Genomic DNA, 24,450 nt, shown 5'->3' with positions numbered 1-24,450 from the left:
AAGGACAACCATAGTGCGGATCATACAAATAAAATAGATGATCATAATAAAGAAAGTGATGACAATATTAATCAGAAGGAAGAAGAAGAAAAAAAAAATAATATAAATGAACAAAATGATGAAAATATTAAAGAAATAAATGATAATAATATAAATGATAATAATTTAAATGATAATAATATAAATGATAATATAAATGATAATAATATAAATGATAATAATATAAATGATAACAATTTAAATGATAACAATTTAAATGATAACAATTTAAATGATAACAATTTAAATGATAACAATTTAAATAACAATGAAATTAAAAATGAAGGAAATGTGGAAAATAACATGGAAGTTAATAATGTAAATAATAATAACCAAAATAATGATAACAATTCGGTACCCAACAATATTAATGACTCTATGAAAAAAAAACCATCAACATATATTTTAAAAGACGATGATATGAAAATTATACATGATACAATTATTAAATCTTCCAAAAAAAGGTCAAGAGAATTAGCAGACCTAGAAGAACATAATTTAAAAAAATTACTTAAGGAACTTGTATTATTAAATACAAGAAAAATTCAACTAAAATTAAAACAGCATGAATATCTGCAGAAATATTTTGAATATCAAAATGAATTCATGGTTAATAAGGGGAAAAATGAGAATCAAACAAAATAAAATAAATGTACATATATATATATATATATATATATGTATATTTATTTATATGTGGGTTAATAAAAGAAAAAGCACTTTATAGTAGAAGAAATATAATATATTTATGTGAATATATAATTTCCATATTTTTTTTTTTTTTCTTTTTTCTTTTTTCTTTTTATTCATTATTTTGAACCCGATTTTTTGTAACTATATGCCATTTATCATGCATAATATATTTGTATTGATGAATACATTTTTCAGTAATATTATATTTCATATGATGATGAAACATTTTTCATTAAAAAGAAAAAAACAAAAAACAATAAGTCTTAAAAATAATTTGAATAAAAGAATTACCAGAATAAAGTAATTCAAAAGAAAAAAAAAAAAAAAAAAAATTTATAACAAACAATAAAAAAATTAATTATAATGTGATTTTATAACGTTTAAACATCTTGGACAAAAATATTCACCTTCAAAGGAATATACTGTTCCATACATCCAACACCTATACAATAAAAAAAAAAAAAATACACACACATATATACATATATATATATATATATATATATATATATAATTGTTGATATATTATTTATATGTTAAAAAATACATATATATACAAATCATACCTTGAACAACGCTTTGATTCCGTTTTATTTATTCCTATACTTATGGTAGCATGCTCCATATTTTCATCAAAATTTAACATGTGATCAACAATTGGTTTTTGATTAGGCTGAAAGAAGTCATTTAAATTTTTCTTCTTGTTTTTGTTTTTGTTTTTTTCATTTATATTAGGTAAAGGTATTTTATAAGTTTTGTAATTTTTATCTTTTTGCTCTACTTGAGATATATTATCACATATAAAAATATTGGATACATTAAAAAGAAAACGTAGGTCATCATAATTATTAAATTGTTCAAGTGGGTCAGGTGTACGCAAAAATGATTTAATTAAATTAATAATATTATCGTTATTTGAAAAAATGTATACTACTGCTTGTAATGAATTTGAAAAATATGGTGATATTTGTTTATGAATATAATATTTTATTAGAAATAATGTATCTAAATTAACTGGTTTATAATTCTTAAATTTCGGAAATGGACGTAAAAAGAGAGATTTTATTTTCTCCTCATCGATAGATATATTTTCATTTGTCATATTTTTTATTTTTCTTTTCTTTTTTAAAAGTTGAAGATTATAATATATATCTTCAGATAAATGAGGTACAATAGGTCCTAATAAAATAATAAGATCACGTAATATTTTATAAAGTATTTTTTGACAATTTGTTCTATTTAAAGAATTTTTTTCATGTATATATAATCTATCTTTACTATAATCTATATATATAGCTAAATCGGTATATATAAAATTCATAATATATTTTATTAATAATTGTAATTGAAAATTTTTATATGCTTTAGTACAATGTTTTATTAAATTATCTTTTTTATATAATATATATTTATCTATCATTTGAATATTATCCCATTTTATTTTCATACTATCTTTTCTTCCATCAAAATTTAAATCATATATATTATTCATTATAAATTTAAATGTATTATATAATTTTAAATAAATATATTTATTTATGTTTTCTAATATTTCATAACTTATGGATATATTTCTATTTACAAAATTGTAGCAGCACACCCATAACCTTACAATATCAGCATTGAAACGTTTATTTAGGTCTTTATTTTTATTCTTTTTTTTTATCATATCAATATGTTTTCCTGTTTTTATCAATATATCATTGTTATCATTATTATTCTTGTTACTGTTCATATTATTGTTTCCATTTGGATTATCTCCCTTTTGAGTATCTATTCTTTTAGACGTCGTGAGAATATTATCCTTACCTTTATCAAAAAACAACTCTCTTGGAGATATAACATTATTTAAGCTTTTACTCATTTTAATATTATTACTATCTACTACATAATTATGAACGATGACATTTTTTATTGGAAGGTATGACTGAGAAGGAAGACGTTTATTATTCGTTTCAATAGACGATGTATTATTGAAACTTGAAGAATTGTCACTAAATATACTACTACTACAACTATTACTACTACTATTACTACTACTATTACTACAACTACTATTACTATTATTATTATTATTTATGGTATAACATTTCATATTATTTTTTATTTGTTCTCTTTTTATAATGACCCCCTTTTTATCAACTATTTTATAACTTTTCAATAATTGTGACATATTTTTTTTCCTTTGGTTTATCCAATTTAAACAAAAAAAAACAAAAAAAAAGGACTGAAACCACCCCCTAATTTGATCAATACCCTCACAACATAAAAATATATTAAAGTGTTTTTTAAAAAATTCTTTTTTATTATTTTTTGAGAAAAGTATATCTTTTATACTATTCCATTGGAATGAATAATATTTTTTTTGTTCTCCTTTTTGTATTTGTTTATTTATCCATTTATACATTTTAGAAGTGTCGAATATTTTTTTCTTTTCTAGTATATTTTTTAATAAAATATTGTCTTTATTTTCCATAGATCTTATATTATATTGGTCATGATTCATAATTTGATCATATATATCATACATATTAAAGGACAATTTATTTTCATTGTTATTATTATGATTATTTATTTTAAGTTTATATTTTTTATATATATTATTATAATTTTTGACAGATTTCCATATTTTATTAAAATATGTATGGAACAAAATATGTTTACACATATACAAAACGTATAAATATGAAACAGAAGAATCGAACCATACATCCATTATTTGATTGTTAAAAATAATTTTTTCATTTTTATCAATTTGTATATCTTTGAGAGGAATGTTAACTCCCCAATATTTCTGACGACTAATACACCATTCATTTCTATCTTTTATCGTTTTAATTAAATTATTTTTTACATGTTTATTTATAAAATTGATATTTTTAATACTTTCAAAAAAAGGAATATTGTTTTTTATTTTATCAATATCTACATATATTTGTAATAATGATTTTATTTGAACAGTTGTATGTGATCTCCAATCATATGTATATGAATGCTCATATGGGAAATAAAAGAGTATATTTTCATAAAAGGAATAAAAAAATAAAGAATGAATATCTTTTTGATTAATATTTAATTTCTTTGTTTTTTTTTTAATAATATCTAAAGTATTTAATAATGATTGTGCATTTGAATCAGTTTCATATTTTTTTATGAAATCAATATTTTTTTCCAGATTTTTATATACCAATTCTGTATATTCATCTTTTAAGTCATCATTTTCATCCATAACATTTTGATTAATAACATCTAATGATAAAGAATTATTTTTAATAGAATAATTTTCATTATATAACTTATTAGATACTTTCTCTTTCATATCATTACTATAAAAGTTTATTTTATTGTCATCTCTTATTTGTTTCTTTTTTCCTACTTGTTCAAAATTTGATATATCTAGATATATTTTTTTTAATTTATTATTTTTATAGTAATAATTATAATCAGTAAAACCATGAGAAGGAGCTACATGAACAATACCTGTTCCAAATGATTCTTTAATTTCGTTATCAGAAACAAAGATAAAATTATTTTCTTCATTGTTTGTAAAATTTTTATATGTACAGGACATAAAAGAATTACCTTGGAAAGTACAAATATTTTTTATTTCTTTTATTGGGGATTTTTTGGAATAATATTTTGTTAAGTTATCATAAAAACTAGTATATGATTTGTCACATATAATAAAAAATTGATTTTCCTTTTCATCTTCATATTTTATATGAACAATTCTATATAAATATTTTTCATGTATTAGTAAGCACTTATTATTAAATATGGTATGCATTTGGGTAGTAAGAACAAGAATTTTTATTTTCTTTATAATTCTCTCTATTATTTGATTTTTTAGTTTTAATATATAGTTTGATATATTTTGTCTTTCTAAATAACTATCATCATCAGACATTTTATCATTAAACAAAGTACTATCATTCTCTTTTTTTTTTCCCTCAATATTTTCTTTATTATTTTTTATTATTTCATTTACAATAAGTGAGTAATTATCCAAAACATATTTTACTTCCTCCTGATTAAATTCTAAAATTTCATTTACCGATTTATTTTCTTTAAATTCTTTTAATAGGTGTAAAAGGAATGTATCACTTATTTTATAAAAAGTATAAAAAAAATAAAACGAGTTGCACACCCTTTTCTTATAAATTATCTCACTGTCTGAAAGCACGGTCTTAGTAGCATAGCTGTGGTATATTGGTCTGTTACTCATGTAGATATATTTCTATAAATTAAAAAAAAAAAAAAAAGAAAAATAAATTAATATATATATATATATATATAAAATATATATAAATCAAAAGGTTTATCAAAACATAAATGGTAATATATAATATATTGGACATGTAAAATTTTTGTGAATATATTTTCATATAATTAAAATGACTTCAAATTTATGTATTTACACACACACAAACACATATATATATATATATATATATATATATATATTACATTTTTTAAAAGGTCTCGAAAGACCTTATTTTGAATTTGTTCATAGAATTTGTAAAAAGTAATATAAGTATAATTCCAATAACCCCATATTCCATATGACACCAAAGACATAAATTGTTCGTTAACAAAATAAGAAGCATAAGATTTACATAAATTTTTGAAGGTATTTATTTTTTGTTGTTCTATAGTATCTTTTGAAATCATATTAATTTTTTCAAAAATATTAGAAAGAAAAGAAATTTGTTTTTTCTTTTTCTGTTCATTTTTTAATTTATTTAATAAATTAATATATGATTTAAAAAATACATGTTCATTTTTTATACTCTCATTTTGATTATGAAGATATGAATTGTTTAAATTTAAATCTTGTATATGATTAATTTTTAATAATTTCATTACATTGTATTCTATAGGTAATCCATGTGTATCAAATCCATGAATTAATAAAACAAAATAATTTTGAAATAAAAAATATTTAAGATATATATCTTTTATAACTTTATTTAATATATGACCTATATGTATATCATTATTTGCATATGGTGGTCCATCATGTATTATTTTGATTTTATTCTCTAATTTATTATATAATTTCAAGAGAATTTCTTTTTTATTCCTTTTTAAATATTGCTCATTTTTTATTTTCTCATTTATTATATTTTCGAATTTATTCATAAATTGGTTTCCATTATAATAATTTATATAATCCTGTGTTTTTACATATTTAAAAATATTTTTACTATTATTATTATTATTATTATCTATTTTACTTATTTTTATTTTTTTTTTTCCAATTAATTCATTTATTAAATGAGAATTTTTCGTTTCCATTCCGTCAGAGCATGTTTCCTTTTTTTTTTTTTTTTTTTGTAAAACACTATCTTCATTACATGATTGTCTCCTATTAAGTTGTATATGTTCAAATTGTTTTGTATTATTTTCATTGTTATATATACACTTTTTAATATTTTGGAAATTTCTTTTCTCATATATTTCTTTGCAGTTCCAAAACTGTTGGATAAATTTTTGTCTACAAAATAAGGGAAGCAAAAATAAAAAAATAATCAAATAAATATTACATATACATATATATATATATATATATATATATATATATATACATATTTCTATAATAATTTTAACATTTTCATATCTTTGTATACCTATCAAAACTATTATACGTTGTTGGTAAAAACTGTAAGGGCAAATTTATTGACTCCTTAATCACATCTTTAATATTTTTTTTATGCTGATTTAATTGATACTTATTATTATGTTTATACTTATAATGTTCTGAATTTATAAATTGTAAAAAAGAATTATTTTTATTATCAAATAGGACGTGTTTTTTTTGTATATGTAAAGATAAATATAACTCTATTATTAAGCTTAGGATTATTAAAAATATTATTACTATAAAGTCTCCATATTTAAACATCTTATCATTTTTTTTGTCATATATATATAAGAAGATATATATATATATATATATGATCACATATTTTTTACAAAACAAAATATATATAAACATATAAAATATATATGTTCCTTTAGGTTTTATTATGTTAATATTTATTCATATTTTATTTCATTTTATGTAAATTCTTTTTAGATACACAAAAATGGATTAATATATATCATGATTTACATTTTTTTTCACTAAAAAATTATATATATATATATATATATATATATAACATAAAATTTTTATTTGTTAATTTATTTTTTTAGTTATAATTTTTTTGTTTTTATTTATAATTTTTTTATTTTTATTTACACTCTTATACTAGTGATGGTAAATATATAAATATACATATAATATTTTTATATCTACATACTCACATTATACCAGTGGTTATATTTATTAAAAGAAAAAAAATTATAAAATAAAATAATAAAATATAAATAAAATAAAATAAAATACACAATGGTACTTAATATATATATATATTATATTATATTATATTATAATTTTTTCTTATATTTTATAATTTTTATTTTTTCAACAATGACCATGTAGCCTTATAATATATCACCCGAAATATATTCTTATTTCACCTGTTTTTTTCCCCCTTTTTTTTTTTTTTCTTTTTTTTTTTTTTAAAATGCTTAATAACAATGCCAAGAAAATACAACTATTAAAAAAAATTTTATATAGAGAAAATATTAAAAATAAACAAAAGAATAATTTCAGAAGGGTTTTCAAAGATTATATAAACAATGAAAAGATAACCTTTCTATATAATAAAAATATATTTATTCAAATTATAGAATTTAACAACAAACAAAAATCACTATATTTAAATTCTGATGTTTTAAAAAATAATAAAAATGGAAATGATCAACTGATCATTAAGGAGGAGAATTTAAACTGCTTTGTTTGTGACAAGGAAAATAAGCATTTAGGGGGAAAAAAAAATAAGATAAATAAGTTTAATATTAAAAATGTGTATCCTGATAATAATAAAAATATATATGATGATGCTAATATTTATAATCATAATCAGCATGATATTTCCATTGACACACCTTATAAGAATTCACATACACATGAATGTATCAAAATAAAGAATTATGTTATTAACAAACAAATAATAGATAAAAAAATTAAGGAACAAAATGGAAATAACACATGTTATAATCGTCCATGTGATAATATGAAACCTTCTACATATTGTATAGAAGAGAATAATTCTTTAAATTTAAATCCAGTGATGATAAAAAAAAAAAAAAAAAATGTCGAAATTGTTGACAAATATATCAATAAATGGGAAAAACATGAAAATAAAAAAAACAAGTTAATTATTAAATACGAAATAAAAAATATAGCAGATATAATTAATATTTTAAATAAATGTAAAGAATATAATTATGTAAATAATAATCTCTATGATGATATTATAAATAACATAATAAATACAAAAGATAATTATTATATGTCATTAAAAAATTTATTACTTATATCAAACAGTTTTATTAAATTAAATTATTTTAATGAGACATTCTATAATTATATATTTATTCATATCTTAAAATTATGTGTAATATCTACACAGGATTTAATATCCATATTATATATAATGTCAAATATAAAAAAATTAAATATGTATAATTATATTTTTTTATATAAAATGAATTTTATGTTTCTACACCGCTTATATTCTTTATCAATATACCAATTATACAAAGTATTAAGTTGCTACCTAAAAATATACAAAACTATAGATAAATTAAAAAAAAGAAAAAATGAAGACTCTTCAAATAATAATACAATTCACAATAAGGAGAAAAAATATTTAAGTGATAATAAAGAGCATGTCTTAAAAAAATACAATAAAATAAATTCACAACAATTTCATATATTTTATAAAATCAATTTTGAACAAATAGTCAAAAATGAAAAGAATCATAACATTAAAATAAATAATGAATCCATTGATTTGGTATTTTGCCTAATTGAACGTTTGACAGATAAAAAAATAAAAATTAATCATTTTGATACATTACTTGATATATCTGACCCACTAAACGATTTGTTTTTTTCATATTTCAAGAATAAAATAGCTTCCTTCTTCCTAAAAAAAGTGCATAGTGAGTATATCACATTTAATAAGGAACAACGAAAATTTTTATATAAAAAAAGGGATGCAATTGTACAAATGTATAAAAAAGAACAATTAAAAAAAAAAAATGACATATCAAAATGTGGTGTGTCAATAGGTGATATATCAAAAGGTGGTGTGTCAATAAATGATATATCAAAAGGTGGTATGTCAATAAATGATATATCAAAAGGTGGTGTGTCAATAAATGATATATCCTTTAAACAACAAAAAAATAATTATATTAATATTACAAATAACCAGGGGTGCATAAAAAATTCAGAAAAAATATTACTAAAAATTATATGCAAAATGAAAAGGAAAATTAAATCAAGGATATTTATACCATTTATTAAAATATACGAAGAGAAAAATTTGAACAAAATTAAAAATAAAAGTAAAGATATTATAAAAGAAAGAGACACAAATAAGTTATTATATAGCTTTTTTTGCAATTCATACAAAAATATGAATTTAACATTTGATCCAAAAAGTTTATTAATAACATTAAGTTGTTTTTCAAAAAAAAGACAACTATTATTTAATGATGTTATATATATGTTAACTTATTTAATCGAAAAGAAAATTAATTATTATAATCATGAACAAATTATTGATTTAATGAACAGTTATAGTAATATGAAAAATGAAAAAATATCAAATAACATTTTCAATTTTTTAGCTAGATTTCTATTTAATAACAATAAAATTATATATTTAAATGATACACATATTCATATATTATTAAATATATTAATAAAAAAGAAATGTTTCATAAATCAAGATGTTATAAAATATATATCCAATTTTGTAATGTATCACAAACCATATTATAAAAATTTAAAAAATGCATCACTTTATTTATTTTTCCACTATCATTTTAATTCTTTAAATGAAAATTTTTTAAATAATATATTTTGTACTCTTCATATTAAAAATATGATAACATTATATCAATGCAATCAAGTTTTATCATCTACTTTAGTTATTGGATCTAATAAATTGAAATATCAAAAGAGGGTGTATAACATTCTTGATACATCTATATTAAATCATTTAAAGGAAATATATTCCAATAAACATGTTAATATTTCTTTAAATGATGTGAAAAATATTGTAGATTTTGTATTTTACTTTAATAATTCTATAACTGGTAATGTTTTAAAAGCAGAGTATCAAAATATAAAAGTTAGTAATGATGAAAAAAAAAAAAATAATAAAATAAAAAATCATATAATACAAATGAAGGAAAAAATATATAATAATAATAATGATGATTATGATAATATTTCTGATTATAATTATGATATGAGTATATATACTCCATTTATATCACCAAAAAAATCCTCTAATAAAAAAAAACCTATTTATTTCTATTCATTTAATTCTTTTGACAAAATATATTTAATGAACTTTTCTTTTAATATAAGAATATTTATTTTGATTAAACAGATTGTAGAATATTTATTAAAAGAAACATATTATTTTAATAATAATAATAATAATACGTTTATCATTCTTATGGTTAAGTTATTATGTAATGTATATGAAATAGTAAAAAAGATCAATTCATTGAACAATAACTATACTTACTTATATATCAACAATAAATCAAATGTGAAAAAAAATAAAATAATAAACAACTATTTTTTAAGAACATTAAATAATATGAACAATAATATTTTGTTTTTTGTAAGTAAAGGAAATGAACGTATCATATTTTTATCTAATTTTTATATGATAAAAAATAGGTACTTTTTTGAACATATAAATTATCATAAAATTATACGTACATATATAGAATACCAAATAGACAAAGTAAGAAATAATGATACCGATATTTCTAGTATTCTTATTTTATTTGATTTTTTAAGTTCCTATAAAATTGATGAAATTATGTTATTAGCACCGTGCATAAAAATGAAAGGACAAAATGAATCTTCTCATTTGGATGAAAAAAGAGGTAAGCAATTAAAACATTATGTAATACAAAAATGTATAACCATACATACATATATATATATATATATATATATATATTTATTAATTTATATTGTAGCAAATTTTTTTTAATTTTTATTTTATATATCTAAAACATAATAATGCATAATTACATATTTGATTCTTTTTTTTTTTTTTTCCGTTTCAGATTTAGAAGAAATGCATATGAATTTAATGACAAACTTTTTATATATCCAAAAATTGAGAGGTCGAGAGGAAAAGATGAAAAACGAAATCACATCAATTATGTACAATGAAAAGAAGAAGAAAAAAAAATCGAGCATAAAAAATGTCATGAAAATTTTTTTTGTAACTTTACAATTGAGAAAGTTCGAATATATATCAAACATGTTTAAAAATAAATATGAAAAACTATATATGTCAAAAGTACTTTTTAATAATATTGAGAAAAGGATGATAAAAAGGAAAATTGAGAATATGGATGCAAAGCTAAAATTAAATAATAGTTTCAGACATATAAATAAATATAATAAATATGTAATGAATAAATTTTGTAAAAAATGGAAGAAGAGAAAAAAATATTTAATACTTAAATGTACACATATATCACAATATATAGATACAAATAATTTAATAGATCTATTGTATTACACATTAACATTAACTATTAGACATTATATGAATAAGATCTGTTCACAAAATAATAGAATAAAAAATATAAATTCTTTTATAATATATGAAAAATTTATTATATTCATATTAAATAAAATGGTATTATTAAAAAAGCCACAAATTATGAATATAAATTATTATCTATATTATAAAATGAATTTATGTATTTATACATTAAAATATCTACATGTAAAGTTATATAAAAGTTATAAATATATATTAATGTATTGGAAATTTGTTATACTGAGAATATTACAACGTAATAAGACATTTAAAAATTATATGGACTCTATACATTTTAATAATAATAATAATAATAGAACAAGTAATAATGCTATTCAAAATATAGAAAAAAATGAAATAAATAAATTTAATTCTACATATATGTATTTATTAAATTATCCAAGTATATCTCAAACAAGTTATAAATATAAATTACAAAATGATACGAATAAAAATATATTACAAAATAATTTACATTATAAAAATACCCAGTTTTATAAAAATATTGTTCATCATAATTTATATCAACAATTTAGTTACTTACAAAATGCTTCTCATAAACTTTATATGTATTTTATTTATTTTCAAAAAAAATTAAAGGGTAGGAATATACCAATAATTTTTAATGGGAAGTACATAAAGAAAGAAACAAAAAGAAGAAAAAAAAGTAGAATTAAAAGAATGAATTTAATTAATAGTATTAAATTAAATAAAACGTCATTTTTATATAATGATGCAAATCATAAAGAAACAAAAAAAAATAAAAACAAAAGTATATTATTAAAAAATAACATTGAAATTCTTGCGATGAAAAAAATATATATATTAGATAATCATTTAATTCAAGTACATATAAAAAATAAAAGTAAATCAACAAATATAAATATGAATACCAATGAAAATAATATTTATGTATTTTATATATATTCTTCTAATAACATAAATGAACCTATACCAAACCATACACATTCTAAAAAGGAAGGAATACAAAAATGTAATTATAATTATATAAAAGAGTTACTAAGACAACACAAAAAAAATGACAAGGGCAATTATTTCTTAGAACAAAAAAGAGAGGGATCTATTATATACATGAAACGAGATACTCTTTTAAACTTGTACATAATACAACATGAATTACATAAGCAATTGATGAGCCCGTAAGAAAAAAAAAAGAAAAAATTAAATCATACCATATGTGTGATGCATATGTTATATATATATATATATATTTTATTTATTATAATTTTTCTTTTAATAGGTTTCATTTGATTCCTGTGTGCTCAGAAGAGTTGAATAAAATTAAGAACAGGAAGAACCTCTATGTATATTTAACAAAATTATTTGTTTGATTATATTTTCGAATTCTCGAATAATTGGTTTTATATTATTAATAATTAACTGATAACAAATTAAAATAGTTACACTTAAAAATAAATAAAATATATATAATACATATATATTTATATATATAATTTTTTTTATGTCTCCTTGTGAATTTTATTATTTTTTTTAATATATATCATTATATTTTTAATAAAAAATTAATGAGTTCATAATAATTATGTTTAATTTTTATTGTCCATCATTGTTATATTATATATAAATAATTAAATATTTTGATATTTAAAATATATACATATATATATATATATATATATATATTTATGTTAAAGGAATTCATTTATTTAATTTATAAATGTATTTATAATAATTATATACTAAAAAAATTTTTTGAATCATATTTTTTTATATGCGTACTTATATATATATGTATATATATAATATATATTATATATAAATTATATCATTTTTTTTTTTTTTTTTTTTTTTTTTTTAAATTTAATATTTGTCATTATAATTTAACTAAAATCCATTTTTTAAATAGTTACTTCAATATATTTATGGAATTTTTTTATTTCAATTTTAAGAAAAAAAAAATATATATATTTAATAAAAATATGTAGAAAATAGAAAAATAAATAGGATTATATTATTATATATATTATATATATATTAAATATGAAGTGGTATTTTATAAAAAAAAAAAAAAAAAATGAAGAATAACAAAATAAAGTCATTCATTTATTGTATTTTAATTGACACTTTAAAATAAATTATAATGTTTCATTATATAGAACTACTCTTTTTTATATAGATATTTATATGTTTTATTTTATTACGTTTTAGAAGGTTATTCTTTTATCTCATAAATAAAAAAAAAACAATAATATTATAGTTATATATATATATATATATATATATTAAGTATATATTTGTGATAAAACATTTTTACAATGTCCAGAAGAAATATACGTTTACCTGCTGAGGTCAGCAGAATTCTTTATGTGAGGTAAGGCATAAAATAAAATAAATAAATATATATATATATATATATATATATATATATATATTTATGTACATATGAGAAACATTTTCACATGGATAATATTATATAACATATCATTTCCATTATATAATATATTTTCTTTTTTTTATTAATTCATATACAGAAATTTACCATATAAGATATCTGCCGATGAATTATATGATATATTTGGAAAATATGGAACAGTAAGGCAGATAAGAAAAGGAAATGCTGAAGGAACAAAAGGAACTTCTTTTGTTGTTTATGATGATATTTATGATGCAAAAAATGCTCTGGATCATTTATCAGGTTTCAATGTAGCTGGTAGATATTTGGTTGTCTTATATTATGACCCTGTAAAAGCTCAAAAGAAAAAGGAAATACATGAAAAATTAAAAAATGAAAACTAATCTTGGTATAAAAAAAAAAAAAAAATAAAGGAACCAATTGTATAATTGGCATATTATATATTTATTACTTATCAATTAAAATTAACATATACCAAAGGAAGATGAGAATGTAAAAAAAAGAAAATTATAAATATTATATATATATATATATATATATATATATTTTTTTTTTTTTTTTTTTTTTTTTTTTTTTTTTTTTTTTTTTTTTTTTTTTTTTTGTTAAAATTTTATAAATACATATGTAAATATGTTCTACATTATAAGAAAAAATATTTATATCATATTAATTAAATTTAATTTTTTTTCTTTATTTCTTTTTTTTTTTTTTTTTTTTTGTTGTACATGATGTAAAATATATTTTGATATATTTATATTTTACCACTTTTTTTTCTCTCTATATATAATATACATATTGAATTAAAATTTTCATTTAAAAAACAAATTTTTTTAATAGTTATGTTAATTTAAGAAAAAAAAATATATGTGAACATATATTAAATAGTGACATATTTTATAATATTGTCCTATGTGAAAATTAAAAAATACATAAAAAAAAATTAATTTAAATAAATAAATAAATAAATAAATAAATAAATATATATATATATATATATATATATATATATATATATATATATTAATTTATTGTTTATTTTTTTTTTGGAATTTTTTGTTTTGGTTTATGGAGGTACACATAACCACCTTTCATTGTGTATACATTCATTTTAACAATTTTATATAAACGATATGCAACTGAACCGACATATTTTTTATTATATCCATATACATTAACAATGGTACCTGTTTTATCAACATTAATATTTACATATTTTTTATGCATAGTTAATACTCTTGTAATATCAATATTTTTAGTTCCTATACCTAAACGTACAAATAATTTTTTGACTTTTTTTGTTCTATAATTATTTTGAGTATTATTATTACTAGTCGATTTGACATTATGTGTGTTTTCCTCATTATTATTATGAATATTTTCAGATGTATTCTCTATTACTTTTAAATCTTTTAGTGTCTTTTTAAATGTATAATATTGTTTTATATTATTCTTATAATTAGGTATTATAGGAGTATAATTTATATCTTCGTAATAACATTTGACACCTTTACCAGATAATACAATTTGAACAGAATATCCACATGTTAAATCTTTCATTTTATTTTCGATGGTTTTATTTTGAATACTTTTTTCATAGCAACTTGATATTAATGCTATATCCTTTTTAATTTTTCCTTCTTCTTCTATAAGCATATGATAAAATCCCATATTATAATTTTTATTAAAAAAATAATTACCTCCTAATTTAGATACTTTTCCAGGCCATTTAGTAAAATAAAAATTTTTTTTTTTTATAAAATTGTTTATTAAACATTTCTCTTCATATCCATGTAAATTATTTTTGCCTACATTTGAATTATTGTTCCCTTCTTTCGAAAAAATACTGTATCCATAACTACCTGACACACCAAAGTATCTTTTACATATATCACTTTTTTTTATATTAGACCTTAACCACTTGTTACACAAATGGTATTTTTGAGCACTCAAAATTGAATTCCAATATTTTCTATTACATGGTAAATTATTTAACATTATAAATAAATAAATATATATATATATATATATATATATATGTATAGATATATAAATTTATATATAACAAAAAAAAAAAAAAAAAAAAATTATATATATATATATATATATATATATTATATTATTTTTATAATTTCAAAAAAAATATATTTTTTTTTTTTTATCTTTTAATTTTCATCCACATTGTAAAAAATAAAAAAAACATAAAAAATTAAAATAAAATTATATGAATTATATGAATTATATGAATAGTCATTTACCTATTTCATTTCTGAGCTACGAAATAGTAATAAATGTTCATATTATAAAATAAATAATATATATAATATATATATATATTATATTATTATATGTATATAAAATTTATATATGTTTTTTTTAATAAATAAAAAAAACTAAGAATACAAACATTTAAAAACAGAACGTAAAAAAAAAAAAGTTATAAATTATAATGTCAATAAGAAATTTTTATATATGTTATTCCTTAAAGATATATTAAAAGAAAGATAATCAATATTAATAAGATATAAAAACATATAAAACAAAATAAATACAAAAAAATATATATAGAAATAAATATTTAAATATATAAAATCAAGGAGTCATCAAAAGTTTTTAAAATATTTTAAATTACTTTTTTTTTTTTTTTTTTTATTTTCCTTTTGCTACCATTTATTATTATAACATTTATAAAAATTCATATTTTTATTTTATATATTAAAATTTTGGTGCAACTTTTTTACATATTAATATATAAATATAATTATGAACTTTTTTTTTTTTTTAAATTATATATATCAAAATAAAGATATTTATAATATATTATATTACATATAAATATGTATGTTTTTTATTTGTATATTATTTTTTTTTTTTTTTTTTTTTCCTTTCTATATTTTTATGATTGTAAATACATATTTCATATTGTATACATAATTTTGTTTCTAAATTTTTTGTATTTCATCTATAAATTATGAAAAATTAAAATTTTTAATAAAAAAGTTATATATATATATATATATATATATATATAATATATATATAATAATTATAGATAAATACATATAATATAATATATATTATAAATATATGTATAATATTAATTTAATAAATTTTATATAATTTGATTTTGTTTTACAACATTTTGGTTGCAACGATAAAATTATATATAATATATATTATATATGTATATATTTTTTTGTTTTTTATTTATTTTTTTTTTTTTAGGGTTTTTTGTATTTTTTCTAAATAAAAGAATATAAATTATTTTAGAAAATTTTGAAAATATTCAAAAAATTTATTTAGATTACAATTTTATTATATTAATCTAAAATAATTATAAATTAAAATAAAATGATAAAACCAAAATAATAATAAATAAATAAATAAATATGGTTTCAATTCCATATTTAGTAAATTGTATTAATATTTTGTATTGATTAAAAAAAAAAAATAAATATCATATAAATATATATATATATATATATATATATGAGAAAGATATAAATAAATACCATATTGACATTTATATTTTATATGTATTTATTAAATTTTTTTTTTTTTTTTTTTAAATAAACTTACATATGGGCAAAATTAAGAAAATATCTAATAATAGTAATAAAAGTAAAAAAAAATCAGTAACTGTTAAAAAGAAAAATAAAAGTAATAGTGACTCTAAAAAAAAAGAAGAAGATGTAAAAAAATTAAAAAATACTGCACAATGTTCAAGTGATGAAAGTGATGTTTATTTTTATAATGATATTCAAAGATGGAAGAATACAATTAAAGTACCTATATGGTTAAAGAAACCAAAGGATAAAGAATCTTTAGATGAATTTTATAAAAATATTATAAAAAAATTATTAAGAGTAAAGAATAAAATTAGAGCATATAAAATACAAGAAGCATATCTATTAGATTGTCTACAAAAATGTATGATAGATTTAAATTTAAATTCTGTAAGGTCAACAGAAAATATTAATTGTGAAATATATAAAAATTTAATATATAATTCGAAAGATAAAACGTATGTGGAAAATGTAGATAAAGAAAATAATAGCGAAATAAAAAATAATAATATATCAAATAAAAATAATCACATACCATTAAATCCTGAAAAAAATGCCATAAGTGGAATAGACAATACAATGTATAGTGACAATAATAATAATAATAATAATAATAATAGGAAGGATGGTAATAATTCTGGAAGTAGTAATATGATAAATGATAGTGACAACACAATAAATGATAATACCAATACAATAAATGATAGTACCAACACAATAAGTGAAAGTAATGAGACTCTTAATAGTAGTAATAAAATGAACAGTCACAATAATAATAATAATAATATTTGCGTCAGCAATAGTATTAGCAATTGTAGTGATGTTAATAAAAACTACACTAGCAGCAGCTTTTATAGTGTTAATAATTATGATACTAAGGATGAGGAAGAAAATTCAATTTATATCAAAAAAGATAATATTAAGGATAACAACACAAATACATGCTTAAAATGCTTAAAAGAACAAAAAATACAAGATATGGTTGAAAATCTAAAAAATTCGTTATTTAAAGAAGAAGAGACAAGAAAAAAAAGTGTAATGGATGATGTTTTTAATAAAGTAATAATTCCTGGTGGATTTTTTGAAAATAATAATTTTTGTCCTATATTCTTGAAACTTTTAAAAATAGATATATATAATTCATGTTATACAATAGATACTAAAGTAAATTCCAAATTAATGAATTTATTTAATGTATTAAATAATTTTAATGAAAATAATATAACTGATACAAACAAAAATGTAGACAAAGAAACAGATGAATTTTTAAATACAAAATGCAAAAGTCCAAACAGATATAAATCACACATAGATGATATATCTTTTTTCAAAGGACAAAGCTCATTATATAAATTATCACAATATTGTATAGAAAAGGAAGTTATCAAAAATAATGAAGTTACTTCTTTTGATACAGTTTATATATACAATGAAAAAAAAATTGATGATCAGGAACATATCCTTGATGAAAATAAAAAAAACTCAAGTGATGGTTGTAAAAAGAATACAAAATTTAAATATGTTTTAGACGATTCACAAAAGGATAATCCTTCCTTGCATTATATTAATGACAAAAAAGATATTATAAATAATGATAAATATAATAATAATGGATCTTCTCAATCACTTACTGATTATAATAAACATGTTATAAATAATCGTAGTGTAGAGAATTATACTTCAAATGAAAATATTATTGAAACATATGATAACACTGTTAAGTCTTATCATACCTTGAAAAGCCAGAAAACAAATAGTATCACTTTATCTAAGAATAATAGGATAGATAGTCATACTGTTATAAATTTATGTGATACTATAGATGATAAAGAAGTATATGAAATATCTAGTTGTTATAATGAAAATGAAGATACAAATAAGTCCTATTTTGATATAATAAATGATTATTATGATGATGATGATGAAAAAAAAAAAAAAGAAAAAAACATTTATGATAGTAAAGTAAATCTTTTTAATGATAAAGAAGCAAATATATTAGAAACGAATTTGGAAAAGAATCCTATTATATATGATAATATAAACATAATACATGAAAAAGAAAATAACTTAATAAACAGCAACAACAATAATAATAATAATAATATTAATAATTGTGAAAAAAAATGCAATATTGCATGTAATGATATTAATGAAAATACCCTTTTCACTGAATCATCAAAAGAGGAAAATAATTATAAGGGGGAATCATCTGAAAAAATGGATCCCTTGAATTGTGAATGCTCATATGACTCAAATAAATTAAACAGTAGTAATAATCCTTATAAAGAAATTAGTAATAAAAGTGATACTACAATTTATAATAAGAAAAGACATAGTGGAAGTGGTGATATATATAATAAAAAATATTTCGAAGAAAATTTATTTGAAAATAATTCAAATGAAGATAATATTTTTAAAAGACAAAAAGCAAATAATGATAATATTTTAGAAGAGAAGAAAAATGAAAAAAGTGATTCAGAAGAAAATAGTTATTTAGAAAATATAAAAAATAGACGTAGTCATTCGTTGTGCTTTAGTAGTAATGATAGAAAGAGTTATAATGACATGTTTATTGGAAGTAGTAATAATAGTGATAATAACATTTATTTAAATAATATTAAAAGACATCATAATGAAAATAATGAAAATAATGAAAATAATGATGATAATGAATATAATGAAAATAATGATGATAATGAAAATAATGAAAATAATGATGATAATGAAAATAATGATGATAATGATTATAGTGATGATAGAAATAAGAATAATACTGAACAAATAGAATGTGGACCCATTGATTATAATAGCTGTGACGATAAAAAAAATCCAGTCAATAGTAATGACAATAATATAAAAAATAATTGTGAAGAGTATTTAAATAGTGAATATGAAAGGATCGAGTTAAATGGTAATGATATGAATAATATGGATGCAAATGTTAATATTTTGAACTTAACCAAAGAAGAAACAATCAGATGTACACCTAGTGAAGATAATAATAAAAGTATTATTATAAATAAAAATAATATAAATAATGAAAATAATATATTAAATGAAGAAAAAGAAAATATTTGTAAATATAATAAAAGTTTATTTGATAGTGATGATGATCAAATAAAAACTGTAACTAATAAAAACAAAGAAGAAGAAAACAAGATAGATAAAAATATAGAGTCTGTGTTATTTAATTCTTGTGATAGTGATAGTATAAAGAGTATGAATAAAAATAATAGTAATTCTGGTAATTCCAAATTAAATGAAAAGAATAAATATAATAATAATAATAATAATCATAATAATATTCATAGTAATAATATTCATAGTAATAATATCCATAATGATGATGATGTTATAATAATTGATGAAGATAGTGACTCAACATTAAAAATAAAAGAAAAAGAAGATTATGATAAATATTGTAATAAAGATGAAATGAAAAAAGATACAGTTTTAGTACATAATAATATTTCAAAAAATAATGATAAATCGAAAAATGGATTAACAGCTATGAGTATGAATTTATTTGATGATTCGTCAGATAATGATTCTGATAATTCTTATGAAGATAAGAATATAAATGTTTTAAATGATATGTATTCAAATAAATATTATCATACGAATGAAAAAGAAAATCCATATTGTAAGATGAAAGATAATATTTATGAAGAATTAAAAAGGAATGAAAACAAAAATTATAAAATAAATGATAAATCTGTAGTAGATAAAAATTTAAATGAAGTATCCATTTTAAACATTGATTTAAATAAAGCTCACAATGCAGTACTTGAAGGCTTGATGGATTTGTTCGGTTTAAAAAGTAACAGATTATCAAGGAAAATAATAGTTAATGAATTAATAAAAATACAAGATTATTTAAGAAAAAAACATGATGAATTTATAAATTGTGATAATATAGAGGATGAACATATATTAGATGATTTATCAAATATTAAGGAAAATTATGTCACTGAGAATGATAGTTTATTTAAGGATACCATAGGTGAACATGAAAATATTAATAAAAATAATAATAATAATGACAATAAGGACGATATTGAAGCTGACACAAATAAAATTAATGATGATCAAAAAAATGGAAACTGTCATAATAATATCATTTGTATAGATTTATTAGATAATGAAAAAGGATATAAATCAGATTGCGATATACAATCATTTCATTATAATAACACATTATTTGATAACGATTTGTTAAATAGAGAAACGGATAAATTACAAGAGGATTATATAAATCATATGCATAATAAAATAAAACAAATGGAATTAAAACTTTTATTTGACAGAATAGATGAAGCTATAAAAATTAATGATGTTATATACAAAAATGTATATGAAGAAAAAAAAGTTGAATATAGTATTTTCAAAAAACATCTTGTAGACTGTAAATTAAACGTTAATAAGGAAATTATCATGTCTTATTCAAAGGATAAAAATATTGAAATTATATCCAAGAAAAAAAATATTTCAAATTAAATAAAAATGAATTTGTCATTATATGTTATATATATATATATATATATATATATATATATATATATATATATATATATATATATATTTATTTATTTATTTATTTATTTTTGTTATTAAATCTTTGAATAATGTTATTTATAAAAATGTCCCCTACATATTTCTATGTTTAATATATATATATATTACATTTATGGTTTAAATATTTGTTTTATAATTTCAGACATATAAACAAAGCAACACTATATCCATTTGATGAATTTAAACCCATTTAATTAGAAATTTTATATATTTATTATTTTTTTTTTTTTTTTAATATTTATTTAAATGTATCACCGATTAATATATATTTATAATGCATATGTGCCTTATAAAGTATATTATAAAATAATATAGCCACATTTTTAAACTCCAAGGATGTTACTTTGTTACAAAAAGAGGCACTAGTAATTTTTTTTTCTTTTTTTTTTTTTTTTTTTTATTTGGTATTTATATAATATATATAGGTATATAACATAAATTGATGTATGTATATTTTATAAAACAATTTAATAAATATTTTATATTTTTTGTAGAATTAATTATAAAACTTCTACATATAAAATTCTAAATCTTTCCTTTCTAAAAAAGGATTATGAAAAATATTAGATAAATCATTTATAGCACATATGTATAATATATATATATATATATTATATATATATATATTATATACATGTTGATGGGAAAATATAAACAAAATATATGTTTATTTTAAAAGATAAAAATTTATAACTTAAATATAATAATAAAATATATATATTAAATTAATGATACTGTATATAGAAAATATAAAAATAATTTTGAAGTTGTAATTTTTTTTTTTTTTTTTTAAATTATATGTGATTTAATTATCCTACATAATATTATATATATATATATATAATATAATAATATATTATATATTTTATATTATATGTATTTATTTGCATAAAAAATAATATATTTTATTATTTCTTTCCAGTGGTGTATAAAAATAAATTAATATAGAGAACTGTTTTGAAGGATTCATAAGAAATGGATAAATAAGAAAAAAAAAAAAAAAAAAGAGAAGAAAATATAAAATGATATTTATTTTTTATTCACACTAAAATATATATATATATATATATAAATATTTATTTGTGTATAATATGTATATATTTATAAATACATATTTATAAGGAACAAAAGAGAACTAAAGAAATATGCAGAATTTAAGTCCAACATGTACTTTCAATAAAAATGAAGAAAAGATAAAATGCCCATCTTCAACAAAATTGGAATGTTCAGATGGAACGAAAATTATACAACATGGTGCGTTTAAAATAATATAAATATATTAATATATATATATGTTTTTCTAATTCATATAAAAATATTTGTATTATTCATATATATATATATTATTATATTTAGAAATTAACGAAAGAAATATGATGCCCGAGATTCCCAATGTTTCCTTAACAGATGAAAATGATTTTATATTTAATAAAAAAAGACACGTTTCTTCAATTCCAAAAAATAATAACGAATATTGGGTTTATCCTTCATCTCAACAATTTTATAATTCATTAATAAGAAAAAATAAAGATATAGATAAGAATTATATTGATGCTGTCGTTAGTGTTCACAATGAAGTTAATGAAGAATCATGGAAACAAATTCTTAAATATGAGCATATGCATAAAAGGTAAATAAAAATAAAGCATGAAAAAATTTGTGCACAAGAATTTATTGGTGTATTAATATATGCTAATGAAATTGATATATATATATATGAACATATATATTTTTTTCCTTATAGGAATTGCACAGATATAACTCTACATCGATTTCTTGGTAAATTCGATGATTTATCAATAAAGGCAAGATTTAGAAGTATATTTTCAAGGTAAGAATAATATCTATAAATGTTTTTGAAGTATTTTATTTTTTTGGTTATAAAATGGGGGGAAAAAAAAATAATAATAATAAAAAGAGTGTAAAAAGTTTCTTTTTTATAAAAATATAATATGTATTTATATTAATTCTAGGGGAAAATAATAATATATATATTTTGTATTTATTTATTTATGAATTTATTTAAATTTTTCTTTTTTTTATATTAGTATGGGAAGGCCTTTTGATAGACACGATTGGTATGTTAATAGATGTGGTACGCAAGTAAAATATATCTTGGATTATTATAATGATGAATCAATAAACGATGACAAAAATGTAAGAAATTATACATATATATATATATATATATATATATATATATATATATATATATATATATATAGGTACTTAAATATATCTCTTAATATTTTTCTCTTTATAGATATATATTGATGTTAGACCAGCCATGAATAGCTTTTCAAATGTCTGGGACAGATTGCGTTACCCCTTTTATGAGTTCTACTTTAAATATATAAAAAAAGATGAACTATTTAAATAATATTTCTTCTATCAATAATAAAATAATATTCCTATATTTCATAATTTTTGTTAAATTATAATATTTTGAAATATCTATATGTGAAAAGAATAAAAAAAA

The 24,450-nt window shown here is 18.0% G+C and overlaps 7 protein-coding genes across 7 annotated transcripts in view; 5 read left to right on the top strand and 2 right to left on the bottom strand.

Annotated features, from left to right (window-relative positions):
* PGSY75_1225200 (hypothetical protein) overlaps nt 1–684 on the top strand; it is a gene marked incomplete at both ends in the record, with an annotated part of 3,933 nt that extends 3,249 nt beyond the window's left edge. The window contains one exon of the mRNA XM_018786829.1: nt 1–684. This exon is cut by the window's left edge and continues 3,249 nt beyond it. Coding sequence (XP_018640694.1) covers nt 1–684 — 684 coding nt within the window.
* Nucleotides 685–1,086: 402 nt separating this feature from the next.
* PGSY75_1225100 (putative isoleucine--tRNA ligase) lies at nt 1,087–6,637 on the bottom strand (the record flags this gene model as incomplete). The annotated part of the gene is made up of 4 exons (XM_018786828.1): nt 1,087–1,174; nt 1,299–4,969; nt 5,200–6,229; nt 6,363–6,637. 4 exons carry the CDS (start codon nt 6,635–6,637, stop codon nt 1,087–1,089), a joined length of 5,064 nt encoding a protein of 1,687 aa, XP_018640693.1.
* A 667-nt stretch (nt 6,638–7,304) lies between these two features.
* Nucleotides 7,305–12,790, top strand: PGSY75_1225000 (hypothetical protein; the record flags this gene model as incomplete). Its single annotated transcript, XM_018786827.1, has 3 exons — nt 7,305–10,764; nt 10,951–12,598; nt 12,700–12,790. 3 exons carry the CDS (start codon nt 7,305–7,307, stop codon nt 12,788–12,790), a joined length of 5,199 nt encoding a protein of 1,732 aa, XP_018640692.1.
* Nucleotides 12,791–13,735: 945 nt separating this feature from the next.
* Nucleotides 13,736–14,216, top strand: PGSY75_1224900 (putative splicing factor 3B subunit 6; the record flags this gene model as incomplete). The annotated part of the gene is made up of 2 exons (XM_018786826.1): nt 13,736–13,791; nt 13,952–14,216. The coding sequence occupies 2 exons, from the start codon at nt 13,736–13,738 to the stop codon at nt 14,214–14,216; spliced, it is 321 nt and encodes a 106-aa protein (XP_018640691.1).
* Nucleotides 14,217–14,865: 649 nt separating this feature from the next.
* PGSY75_1224800 (hypothetical protein) lies at nt 14,866–15,828 on the bottom strand (the record flags this gene model as incomplete). The annotated part of the gene is made up of 1 exon (XM_018786825.1): nt 14,866–15,828. The coding sequence occupies one exon, from the start codon at nt 15,826–15,828 to the stop codon at nt 14,866–14,868; it is 963 nt and encodes a 320-aa protein (XP_018640690.1).
* A 1,583-nt stretch (nt 15,829–17,411) lies between these two features.
* On the top strand, nt 17,412–21,893 carry PGSY75_1224700 (hypothetical protein; the record flags this gene model as incomplete). The annotated part of the gene is made up of 1 exon (XM_018786824.1): nt 17,412–21,893. The coding sequence occupies one exon, from the start codon at nt 17,412–17,414 to the stop codon at nt 21,891–21,893; it is 4,482 nt and encodes a 1,493-aa protein (XP_018640689.1).
* A 1,223-nt stretch (nt 21,894–23,116) lies between these two features.
* On the top strand, nt 23,117–24,351 carry PGSY75_1224600 (putative cytochrome c heme lyase; the record flags this gene model as incomplete). Its single annotated transcript, XM_018786823.1, has 5 exons — nt 23,117–23,225; nt 23,328–23,601; nt 23,716–23,802; nt 24,020–24,128; nt 24,235–24,351. 5 exons carry the CDS (start codon nt 23,117–23,119, stop codon nt 24,349–24,351), a joined length of 696 nt encoding a protein of 231 aa, XP_018640688.1.
* Nucleotides 24,352–24,450: the final 99 nt, after the last annotated feature.

This window comes from Plasmodium gaboni, chromosome 12 (genome assembly GCF_001602025.1).
Source record: "Plasmodium gaboni strain SY75 chromosome 12, whole genome shotgun sequence".
Taxonomy (NCBI): Eukaryota; Apicomplexa; class Aconoidasida; order Haemosporida; family Plasmodiidae; genus Plasmodium; species Plasmodium gaboni.
The sequence above is the reverse complement of the archived record's forward strand: the minus strand, read 5'-3'. Positions and strand labels throughout refer to the sequence as shown.